This window comes from Lontra canadensis, unplaced genomic scaffold, assembly GCF_010015895.1.
Source record: "Lontra canadensis isolate GAN:19392208 unplaced genomic scaffold, GSC_riverotter_1.0 scaffold4, whole genome shotgun sequence".
NCBI classification, from domain to species: Eukaryota; Metazoa; Chordata; class Mammalia; order Carnivora; family Mustelidae; genus Lontra; species Lontra canadensis.
The window spans coordinates 37,358,053-37,370,508 of NW_022630998.1; the positions used below are offsets into that span (position 1 = coordinate 37,358,053).

Below are 12,456 nucleotides of genomic sequence, written 5' to 3' on the forward strand. Positions count from 1 at the left end.
AGAGGGGGCAAAGCAGGCTCCCTGCTGAGCAGAGAGCCCGATGTGGGGCTCGATCCCAGGACTCTGAGATCATGACCTGAGCTGAAGGCAGACGCTTAACCCACTGAGCCACCCAGGCACCCCTAGCAATTCACTTTTAATTGACTTATCCACTCAGAAAAGTTAAAAACTGTTTTGAGGAAGTGCCAAAAAAAAAATTTGCCAAGAAACTTGGTTTGTGATGAATGAAACATAACATTGATAACATACATTTATATAGTATTTTGTGATAAACATAACTTTTTCCTTGGATCTTGTTTTTATTTTATTCTTCTGTTAACCAGACTGTTCTCTGTGGTATGGGGGAGTTACATATTGAGATTATTCATGACCGAATCAAGAGGGAATATGGACTGGAAACCTACCTAGGGCCTCTCCAGGTGGCATACCGAGAGACCATCCTAAATGCAGTTCGTGCCACAGGTAAAACATAAAACACTTAAAATTTGCTATTTTTGTTTCTCTAGGATCTGTTTTCTGAAAGCAGGGTTCATAGTCACTAGTATCTTCCATCAGTGGGCATAGGGTGTTTTTATTTTTAAAGATTTTATTTATTTATTTGACAGAGCAAGCACAAGCAGGGAGGGAATCACAGAAGGAGAGGGAGAAGCAGGCTCCCCACTGAGCAGGGAACCTAACTGGGGGGCAGTGGGTGGCCCTCAGGCTCGATCCCAGGACTCTGGGATCTTGACCTAAGCCAAAGGCAGATGCTTAACTGACTGAGCCATTCAGGCACCCCAGGCATAGGTTTTATGTGTGAGTTTTCTTGTTTTTTTTTAGAATTTTGTACTGTTTTGTTTTAACCCATCTCTCTTTTTTTTTTTTTTTTTAAAGATTTTATTTATTTATTTGACAGAAATCACAAGCAGGCAGAGAGGCAGGCAGAGAGAGAGAAGGGGAAGCAGGCTCCCTACCGAGCAGAGAGCCCGATGCGGGACTCGATCTCAGGACCCTGAGATCATGACCTGAGCCGAAAGCAGAGGCCTAACCCACTGAGCCACCCAGGTGTCCCCCATCTCTCTTCTTTTACCACTCATTACATCAAACAGATGATGAGCCCTTACCAAACAAGTATGCTTTTCAGTGGTGTTCATGGAATAGAATAAGCCCTTGGTGTAGGTGGCTTACACTCATCCTCACTACCAGAATGCGTATAAGAATTTGAAGTTCATGGTTGTTTTTTTTTTTGTTTAAGATTTTATTTATTTATTTATTTGACAGACAGAGATCACAAGTAGGCAGAGAGGCAGGCAGAGAGAGAGGAAGGGAAGCAGGCTCCCCGCTGAGCAGAGCCTGATGAGGGGCTCGATCCCCGGACCCTGAGATCATGACTTGAGCTGAAGGCAGAGGCTTTAACCCACTGAGCCACCCAGGTGCCCCAGTGTATTATTTTTACTCTACAAAGTGAGTGGAAAATAATTTCATCTGTTTAATAAATATGGTAATGCTATGCTGATGATGTTCTTGAGAAAGTACAGGATTTTATATTTCTGTCTCAAAATTTAAGAATTCATATTTTTTCTTTTATAGTTTCAGTTTGCTTTTCTTAAGTATAGGACTATGACAATCACTGCTCTTCCACAAGGAGTGAAAACATGGAGTGATTTCTGAAAAGAGTCACAGAGAAAACATGTTAAGGATAACCAGATGTAACTCGGTGATTTATGAAAAAGCCAGGTAGTTACTCTTCAGTAAAACTTGAAAAATTATACAAGCAGAATGTAGAAGCAAGTGATATGAGGATTTTTATTCTTGGACTTTTTATATGGAAAATGCTGGGAAAATATGTCTTTCATTTATTTTTATTTTAATGTTTTTAGAGAGACCGTGCAAGCCGGGGTTTGGGGCATGGGAGAGGGAAAGAATCTTAAGCAGGTTCCGGACTCCATGCAAAGCCAACATGGGACTTGATCTCATGACCCTGAGATCATGACCTGACTTGAAATCAAGAGTCAGAGGCTTAACCTGCTGAGCCACCTAGGCACCCCTAAATAGTATCTTTTAAATTAATGTCTGAGCTGCTTAGAACATGAAAGGAAGCTGGAGCAGGAATCTCGGAAAAAAGTCAGCACCAAAACTGCTAGCTATTCTGGAGGAAATCTGTAGTAGTTATCTCTAACCTAGTACTTGAGGGTCACATGCTCATGGAAATAATTAACTGGGAAGTCTTCTCCATAAAAAGACAAGGAAACGCGGGGCAAAATTTGTAAGAATTTGTAACCATTGGCTTCTGATAGGGTTTTTAGCCTAAATTCATAAGAACCGCTTTTTTTGGTGAAAAAACTCCACAAACAAAGAAGAATTTAGTATAAAATGCTCATGAATTGATAATATTCCAAGGATCCTGGAAAAAAACAAACAGGGACTCTAGATAAATGTGTCTTTAACCCATTCCTCAAAGAAAATCCTATAGATAAGGGAGTGTTAAATCACAGTTCAAAAAATATTTTCTAGTTACAAAATCATGAGATAAGAAAGGCACAGTGAGGAAAGAGGCAGTTTAAACAGTATCAGTCAGAACAGCAAAGGCTTCTGACACTGGAATTACTGGATACAGAATATAAAAGTATATTTATTTCTAAAGAATAAAAGGACATAGAAATTATTAGTAAGGACCAAGAGACCATTAAGAATAAGCAGGCAGGGGCGCCTGGGTGGCTCAGTGGGTTAAGCCTCTGCCTTCAGCTCAGGTCGTGATCACAGGGCCCTGGGATCGAGGCCCACATCGGGCTCTCTGCTGGGGCGGGGAGCCTGCTTCCTCCTCCCTCTCTCTCTTCCTGCCTCTCTGCCTACTTGTGATCTCTCTGTCAAATTAATAAAATCTTTAAAAAAAAAAAAAAGAATAAGCAGGCAGTAGAACATTATGGTATATTAAAAAGGAAGGAAATGTTCAATCTTTATGTTTATGGGGGACTATCATAAGGACACAGGAACCAACTTGAAGAGGCTCTATTGGCCATATCTGAATGAATTGGAATAGCACTTAAGTCTAGGAATTATAGGCCTTTGAGACAAAGTAGGGATTCACGAATCTTTATTGATACTAGATAAACAGATGGGGAAGAAGAGGAAATTCTTCCTTAGAGTGGAATGCCAACTGCTGACTGTTAGATGCTGAGGAGAAGGGTTTCAGTAGGAAAATAGTCATTTTGCAACTATTGTGATTGCTAAATATTGGGTATCTTAAGGAATAGCATATTTGCATAGTCTTTAAAGGCTTTCTGCACAGACTGCTTATAAGTTGCAAGGTAAAAAACTAGTAAGTAGGTAGGAGCTGTAACAATATGAGGAATAACCCAAAGAAGTGTATCAGGCTTGAATATGTATTATAAAGCCACAGTGTGGTTCTGATACTAATGAAGCTCAAAACAGACCAGTGGAACAAACCAGAAAACCTAGAAGCAGACTTGTACATATATGGAAATTAGATTTATATCAGTATTATTGAAGTTCAGTGGCCAAGGATGGATTGACTATTCTATAAATGGGCCTGTGATAATTATCCATGTGGAAAGACATTTAATTAGATTCCTGCCTCATGCCATACACAAAAATCACTTCCAACTGAATCAGAAAACTTAAACATGGGGGTGCCTGGCTGTCTCTGCCTATAGAGCATGTGACTCTTGATCTCAGGATTGAGTTCAAGCCCTGCATTGGGTGTAGAGACTACTTAAAAGACAGAATCTTTAAAAAAAAAAAAAAAAAAAAAAAAAAGGTGGGGGGAGAGGGGTGACACCTGGGTGACTCAGTGGGTTAAGCCTCTGCCTTTGGCTCAGGTCATGGTCTCGGAGTCCTGGGATCGAGCCCCAAGTCAGGCTCTCTGCTCAGCGGGGAGCCTGCTTCCCCCCTCTCTGCCTACTTGTGATCTCTCTCTCTGTCAAATTAAAAAAAAACAAAAACTTAAAAAAAACCCCTATACATGAAAGAAGAGATGCAAAATTTTCCTTGTAGTACAGAAGTATAAAGAAAATAAATGCTAGTATATGAAAAACAACCCCAAAACTTTATGAAAGGCAAACCTTCAGATTTTGAAAGAAAATTCAGAATTATCTTACTAACCAGGACAGATAGGGTAGGACTTACAGAATACCAAAAGTTGAAACTATGAACTAAAAGATTGATAAATTTGATGTTATTAAAATGAAGAATTTCTTTGCTAGAATACACTATAAAGAAAGCAAAAAGATACATCAAAAGTTGAGGAAAGATATTTGCATCATATAAAAAGTGACACAACATTAATATCCAGAATATATAAACAAAGTTTAAAGATGACTAAAAACATGACAACCAAGTAGAAATGTGAGCAAAAAAGATTCAACAGGTGTTTCACACAAAAGATACCCAGAAGGCTGATGAACATATTAAGAGATTCTTAGTATCAGTAAGGATTAGGATCCTGCAATTTATGACATACTATTTTACACCAGTACAATTGGCAGGAATTAAATCAGACAGTGACAAGTGTTGGTGAAATGTTGAGCAATGGAAAGTCCTAAAAACTTCTGGTGGGATTGTAAATTATACAGCCACTATGAAAACATTTTGATAACTTCCTAGTGAAGTTGGCTGTGTACAGACTTTACCACTCAGCAGTTCTTCTCTTGGGTAGATGCCTAGGGAAACTCTTAACACATGTGCACTCAGAGATAGGTTGAAGAATTTTCATAATAGCACTGTAATAAAAAACCTGTACGTGGAAAAAAAAAAGTCCCAATTATTTATGGACGAGGAATGTATAAGTTGTACTGTGGTCATATCATAGCATATTATACAGCTGTGAAAAAGAGTGAGCTGCTTCAATATGCATCATTCAGAGGACCTACAGATGTGAAGCAGGAGGCATCTGGGTGGCTCGGTCGGTTGAGCATCTGCCCTGAGCTACGGTTGTGATCCCAGGGTCCTGGGATTGAGCTCCACGTCAGGCTCCCTCCTCAGCAGGGAGCCTGCTTCTTCCTCTCCTTCTACCCCTCTCCCCTGCTCATTCTCTCTCCCTCAAATAAATTTTAAAAATCTTAGAAAAAATGTGAAGCAAAAGAAGCAAATAGCAGGGTACATATGGAATAACAAATTCAAAACACAGTGGAGTGAACTGTGTTGTTTAGGGATACATGCATATGTAATATGACTAAGGAAAATCATAGGAATGACTGAATATATCATGGTAGTGGTTACTTTGGAAGGCTTGTATGTTACTGGTAATGGTTTATTTCTGAGTAGTTTTGGGTCTCATAAATGCTCCCTTAAGTAAAAAATATTTCATAATATAAAAATTAGCTTAAAAAGGAATCATTAAAAAAATTTAAAAAAAAAGAATCATAAAGAGGAATTGTAGGCTGTAATTCCTAGATTTAGTTTGAGCTGTATGTTACTCTGTTACATGGTCCCCTCATGTAAATATAGCATTGTTTTGTTTGAGTAAAATACTGGAGATTGATGACAGATGTAGGTTGTCAGGAAATGAGAGATACTGTTTTCAATCTTGAAGTCACAAGTTTGAGAAGAATCATAAATGTGTAAAACATCACAGGAAGAGTATAGAATTTAGCAGCTTGGGTTAACAGAATTTAAAAAGCCTTTTAATTTTCATTAGATAACCTTTTATACTCCAGATGTTTATAGTCAAATAAGTTTTGCAATTAGAATTTTAGTCACATAAGGTATTTTGAAAAGTTTAAATGTGTCATCTGCATGTCAAAACTTGTAGCATCATCTGCCTTAACACATCTCAGCACTGAAGCAGTATTAGTGATTCACACCTGGCTTGTAACATCCGTAAACACAGAAGCAGATGCTTTCTTGGTAGAACTGTGTACTCTGTTGTGTTTATATTGTACTTAGTGTCATTGTAATATTTTTTCCCACTTTATCTTCTATGAGACTTCGAACTTGTTGACTGTAATATTGTGATTTGCAGCATCTTGACATCTTTCTGGAACAAATCTCTGAGGTACTATTTTCAATTTGTTTATAGATACCTTAGATAGAACTTTAGGAGACAAACGGCATCTTGTGACCGTAGAACTGGAAGTAAAACCAATTGAAACATCTTCTGTTACACCAGTTATCAAGTATGCTCCAAGTGTTAGTGAAGACCTTCCAAAGGTCTCTCAAGAGGCCATTGAAAATGGAATTCACAGTGCATGCCTCCAAGGTAAGCTACTCAAGTACAAGTAAGCTTTAGTATCACAATGACCCACTTAATCACTCCTAATATCGTAGATTATTTCCATCTTTTTTTCCAGCTTTGATAGTGTTTTCTTACTGTGTCTTCTGATTATGTGTATGTTATACCTTTTTGCATTGTCCCACAGTCCTTCGATATTCTGTTCTAGGTGGGTTTTTTGTTGTTGTTTTTTCCCCCAGTCTTCACTTTGCTTTTCACAGTTTTAGAGGTCTCTATGGATACAATCTTTTTTTTTTTTTTTTTTAAGATTTTATTTATTTGTCAGAAAGAGAGAGAACAAGCAGGGAAAGCAGCAGGCAGAGGGAGAAGTAGGCTTTTCTCTGAGCAAGGAGCCCAGTGTGGGGCAATGGATACAATTTCTAACTCGGCACTTTCTTCAGCCATGTCCAGTGTACCTACAAGCCCATCAAAGACATTCTTCATTTATTCTACTGTGTTTTTTTTTTTTTAAGATTTTATTTATTTGTCAGAGAGAGAGGGAGAGCGAGAGAGCACAGGCAGACAGAATGGCAGGCAGAGGCAGAGGGAGAAGCAGGCTCCCTACAGAGCAAGGAACCCGATGCGGGACTCGATCCCAAGACGCTGGGATCATGACCTGAGCCGAAGGCAGCTGCTTAACCAACTGAGCCACCCAGGCGTCCCGTTTTTTTTTTTTTTTTTAAGATTTTATTTATTTATTTGACAGAGACCACAAGTAGTAGGAAAGGCAGGCAGAGAGAGAGGAGAAAGCAGGCTCCCTGCTGAGGAGAGAGCCTGATGCGGGGCTCGATCCCAGGATCCTGGGATCATGACCTGAGCCGAAGGCAGAGGCTTTAACCCACTGAGCCACCCAGGTGCCCCTTTACTGTGGTTTTGATTTCTGGCATTTGTTTTTTTTTTTTTTTTTTTTTTTTTTACTTCTCTCTGCTTTAATTGTCCATCTGTCTCTTCTTGCATGTGGTCTACTTTATCAGAGTCCTTAGTATATCAATTATGTGTTTGGATTATTACAACATCCTTACCATGTCTGGTTCTGTGCTTGTTCCGTAGTCATATTGTGCTTTTTGATATGCTTTGTACTTTTTTCTTGATGGCCAAACACAGCGTACTGGTAAAAGGAACGACTATAAATGCATCTTTAGTAATGTGGAGGTCAGGTGAGAGGACAAGGGAAGTATTCTCTAATCCTAGGATTAGGACTCAGGCTTAGGTGAGCCCATGCCTCTGGACCAGGAACTGCACCCATGTTTCTTTTTCTTTTATTTTTTTTCTTTTTCCCCCACTGGCCTCAGGCTGGTTGGACAGGATGGTTAGAGTAGACTGGGGTTTGGTACTTCACCCAAGTTGGTTAGGTCCTGCTAATGCCCCTGCTGGTTAGTCTCTAGTTAGCTAGTTTCCCCTGACAGCAGGCCTTTGTAAGAACAGTGTTCTAGAGTATTTCAGAATGGTTTCTTTACCCTTCTGTCAGAAGCATAAGGAAATTTTTCTCTGATATGTATGGTAAGAATATGCTTGAGCTCCTAGAGGTAAACCTCACAAAATTGGCCGGTGAGGGGGGGGGTGTCTTCCTTTTGATTTATGACAGGATCCCCTCTGGAGTTTCTTAACTCCCAGACTTGCCCACACTGAGCCTCCAGCAGTTCATCAATTGAAGTTGATGTTTTCCTACCCTGGCAGTGGTTTCTGGGCTGGTGAGCCTCTGCTCCAGAAAGCTGTGACTCCCGGTATTCACTGTCTCTCGAGGTTTGGGGGCAGTGGTTTTGTTCTTTGTCTTCTTTCTTATGGATCCAAGAAGAGTTGCTGATTTTTAATTCTGTTCTGCTTCTTACTTGCTGGGACAGAGTGACAATTTATAAGCTGCCTACTTGAATTGGAATTAGAAGTCCTCTCCCTGTATCTACTCCTCATTGTATATTGAGTGCTAACACAGTTGTTTTCTTCCCCTTGCCTAGGACCATTGCTTGGATCCCCAATTCAGGATGTGGCGATTACTTTACATTCACTGATAATTCATCCTGGTACCTCCACAACGATGATTTCTGCCTGTGTCTCGAGATGTATCCAAAAGGTATAGAACTATCCTGTGTTACCCGTTTTGCTTTAAGGTGACTCTTGACAGTACTGTACCGTTGCTTTATAGGCAGCTGTGCTTGGCAGTGAGTGCCTCAGACTGTTAATGTTGCCTTCTCAGCCTTATAGTCAGGAAGGGTTTTTACCTTGGAGAATCTGTGTGTTCTTAATCACCACAGTTATATTTGATAGAGGACCTAGGAAATTACTGTTCAGCACGATGACCAGGAAATATTCTTTGATTTTTGGCAGGGACGTAGGTTTCCTTCACTGGAATTTCTGATTTCCCCATCCCAGACACATTACTATTAGTGGGAAGCTTGGTGGTTTGAGTAGGGGACATTTTGGGGGTCAGCTGGGCCCAAGATGGACTATTATCTTAAGAAAATTGAAAATGTAATATTAGTTCCAATTTTGGAGTTCCTGTTTATCTGAGTAAGATTACCTTAATCAAAGATCATTGAAATCAGAGAAGTCACACTGAGAAAAAGGTTCAAGATAAGCACCTAACCTTACAAAAAGTATTAAGCAATCTGATTTTCTTGGCATGGTTACCTCTCTGGATATCCCTGAGTGTCTTGCATCAGTAAGCTACCAGAGCTGAATTAACTCATGGGATCTTAGTGTGCTAAATGCTGACTATGTGCATTACTCTCAATGTGGGAATACTGTAGTTTTTGTAGGTGACTGATTTGCATTAAAACACTTACTGTTTAAAACAATTTCCTAACATTTTGGACTGTGTTTGAGACTTGATTTTCTACAGCTCCTTTGAATCCAAAATTATGAAGTTAATATGAATACCCTAAGTCCCTGACTTATGAAAGTGGAACTCAATGTCTTGTTTATGTGAGTTCAAGTTCATACTTTTTTTTTAAAGTAGGCTCTATGCCAGTTGGGAGCCCACTGCAGCGCTTGAACTCATAACCCCAAGATCAAGATCTGAGCTGAGACCCAGAGTCTAACACTTAACTGAGTGAGCCACCCAGGCATCCCTCAGGTTCATACTTCTTAGTTTTTTTATTTTAAAAAAGCTATACATCAAAAAACATTCTGTAAATATTGTTTGCTTAAGCTGTAGTTAGAAATAATACCTATAAATCAGTCATGATTAAAATGTTGAGAATCTTTATAAAAATTTTTAAAGTTTCTCCTGAAATTGGTTTTAGTCAGTAACGGTAACCTGGAAGATGTCATATTTCTAAAATAACCCCAAGCCCCATTATATTGATCAGTCCTTCAAAGCTTCATATGCCTTCTAAAAGCAAAATCTGTAAGTGTATCTTAATTGGGTAGTATATTTATTGAGGTCATTAACTTCTTGGGGGCTGACATTTACTCTTTAGTTTTAATACATTAAATGCAGTACTCCCAATAGACTGCAGCCCTTGTTTAGCTTCACCTAGTAGGGAAGCTTCTCTCTGCTTATTAGAAGTTAATGATGTTTCCTGTATTTATTGAGCCATCTTTGTGGAGCTTACAGTGCACTGAGATGGACAAAAGTGGGATATTTATGTTTGTCTTAACCCAAAGGACCTTAAGATTTATAAGACGATTAAATATACGTCTAAGAAAGATTATGAAGCCATCAACAGAAATAAGAGCGAGCACACAGGAATGTTTGTGAAAGGAAATGATGAGGTCATCTGGGATTGCTGGGTATTTGGACACGGTCTTAAAGCAGGCTAGTAGGGTATAGGCTGCAACACTCAGACCATAGTCTGTGAAGTATGAAAGTTTTGAGGAAGCTACGTCGATGTTTTTGAAACTGAATTAGGTGGAAAGAGCATTGAGGACAGATGCTGTATATCTTAGTTATATAGCATTCAGTCCTTTCCTTGCTTATAGCATTTTTCCTTTTTTAATTTTTACCTTTTCCCACTCATTTATTTTGTCCTGAAAGATATTATGCGAACTCTGCATAAGAATTGGAAAAAGATACATAGTTGTTCGCTACTGATGGTCATTATTTTTAGTAGTATCTTAATTAAAGGACTGTTAGATGTATTTTCTGTAGGTGAGTCATTTCAGTTAGATTTTAAAGCTATGAAGAACTGATTATTTACTATGTATGTGTGCTGTATTTTGAAATTTTAATGACAATGAGAATATACTCTTGGTTTTAGAAATGTGGCCATTTTTCATGATTGTGCTGGTGAGGGGCAAGAGAAGAGGTGGAGAGGTGGTGACTGATCAAGGACAAAAGGATTTAGGGTCCAGAACTTTTACCAAATACAGTGATAATGCCCCTTTTCTAAGGCCTCAGTAATAATGAGAAGTGAGTGGTGGTGGAGTGGGAACGGAACAGTGAACACCTCACAGTAAGGGTGAGGGCACATTCCAGAGCCCTAGCTCTCTTACTTTGGTGGTTTCCATTGCTAGGTCTGTTTAGTAAATCCCACCTAATAACCAGAGGCTTAAAATTTATAGGAAATGGTTTTGTTACTTTAGAACTCTGGCAGGGCCCCAGCAGGATAGCTTTTAAAATCAAACCCACTGGTACTTAGAGTGTTTGCATATGCCCTCCAAAACCCATTAACCGATTTGTCTGATGTAGTGATGGTCTGAAAGACTGTGTCTGATGGCAACTCCAGTTCATTTCGTCCCCTACTCACTTGCCCCATGTGCTGCGCTGGCTTTTTTCAGTTTGCATGTTATTTATGTGCTTGGTCTTCTTGCCTTTTGTTGTGCTTGTGCTACCTTATTGTAGTACATTTCTTGATTTGCCCTCATGTGAACTCTATGTAAACACACATTGTTTAAGCGAGGAAGAAACTTTGATTGAAAGGAGAAAACTATTTTATTTCATTGTATCTCTGTCCATACGTTCACAGGTCCTCTCTGTAACCAAGCTTTACTAAGTACCCCCTTGCTGTGTACCTGAGTTCTTATATTAGCTTTATAGACCATTAAAACAGCCTTATTGTATCTTTTTTGCTAGAGCTCTAGGCTTACAAGGACAGGGAACATTTATGTATTTTTTATGAATTTTTAATGGAAATTTGATTTCTAATTTAAGGAAGGGGGTTAACACTATTTAATTTCTTTAGGCTCTGAAGAAAGCTGATAAGCAAGTTTTAGAGCCCCTAATGAATCTCGAGGTGACAGTGATGGGAGATTACCTCAGCCCTGTCCTGGCAGATCTGGCACAAAGAAGAGGAACCATTCAGGAAATCCAGACTCGTCAGGAAAACAAAATTGTTACTGGATTTGTTCCTTTAGCAGAAATTATGGTAGGTACTTACTAACTGAAAAGTACCTTTCTTTAATAAGATTATTTATTTGAGAGACAGCAAGTGAACAGGAGCTGGCCGGGGTGGGGGAAGCAGACTCTCCACTGAGCAGAGAGCCCAATGCAGGGCGGGATCCCAGGACCTGAGATCATGACCTGAGCTGAAAGCAGGTGCTTAACAGACTGAGCCACCTAAGTGACCCGAAAAGTATCTATTTTTTTTAAAATATTAGGGATATTTATGCTGAAGCAAAGTAGACAATCAGGGCTTTGATTTTAGAGGACACCTGTTAAGTTTGAACTGTTAGGTCTTTGGATTTAAACTTACAGATATCCAGGGGATGGTGGATCACGTCCATCCTTCACAAAGGTTGAGGTGTGCTGTACCACGCTGTGGCACCAGCCTCAGTGGCCAGTTTTTTCCCTTCCAAGCACTTACTAAATGCTGAGTCCAGGGACTATATCTGAGTATATATCCTGAAAATGGTGAAATGATAAGCAGCAGGAAGAGATACGGGAGGCTTAAATTTGCTAATGTAAATTATTTTGATTAGGGTTATTCAACTGTGCTTCGAACGCTTACCTCTGGCTCAGCTACTTTTGCCTTAGAACTCTGTAACTATCAAGCCATGAACCCTCAAGACCAGGCGACACTGCTCGGCCGGAGAAGTGGCTTGAACCACGTGCTGTAGGTCTTTGGAGACAACCTCACGGGCACCTTATGTTCAACTGCATTTTCAGTAAGAAGAATTTTTATTGTTTTACTGAACTAGATAAACTTACAGTGGCCCTGGAGCGGCCTGTTCTGCTCTATAAAGTTATGTATGTGAACTGTATTGTGGACCTGTAAAGTTACTGCTGTGGGATACACTGTGTTATCATAAGGTTTTCTGGGTTTTTTGAGCTTTTGAGCTTCTTACACAAGCAAGTATTCTATAAAGTAGAG

The 12,456-nt window shown here is 39.5% G+C and overlaps 1 protein-coding gene across 5 annotated transcripts in view; it reads left to right on the forward strand.

Moving 5' to 3' along the window:
• The window catches only part of GFM2 (GTP dependent ribosome recycling factor mitochondrial 2), a 67,188-nt gene extending 54,777 nt beyond the window's left edge, over positions 1 to 12,411 (forward strand). For all 5 annotated transcript variants that reach the window (XM_032848451.1, XM_032848441.1, XM_032848466.1 and 2 more), the window contains 5 exons: positions 324 to 462; positions 6,017 to 6,196; positions 8,161 to 8,276; positions 11,329 to 11,511; positions 12,065 to 12,411. In XM_032848451.1, the coding sequence (XP_032704342.1) occupies positions 324 to 462; positions 6,017 to 6,196; positions 8,161 to 8,276; positions 11,329 to 11,511; positions 12,065 to 12,202 (756 nt within the window). In that variant the 3' untranslated portion in view covers positions 12,203 to 12,411. The remainder of the gene's footprint in view (positions 1 to 323; positions 463 to 6,016; positions 6,197 to 8,160; positions 8,277 to 11,328; positions 11,512 to 12,064) is intronic.
• The last annotated feature ends 45 nt before the right edge of the window (positions 12,412 to 12,456 follow it).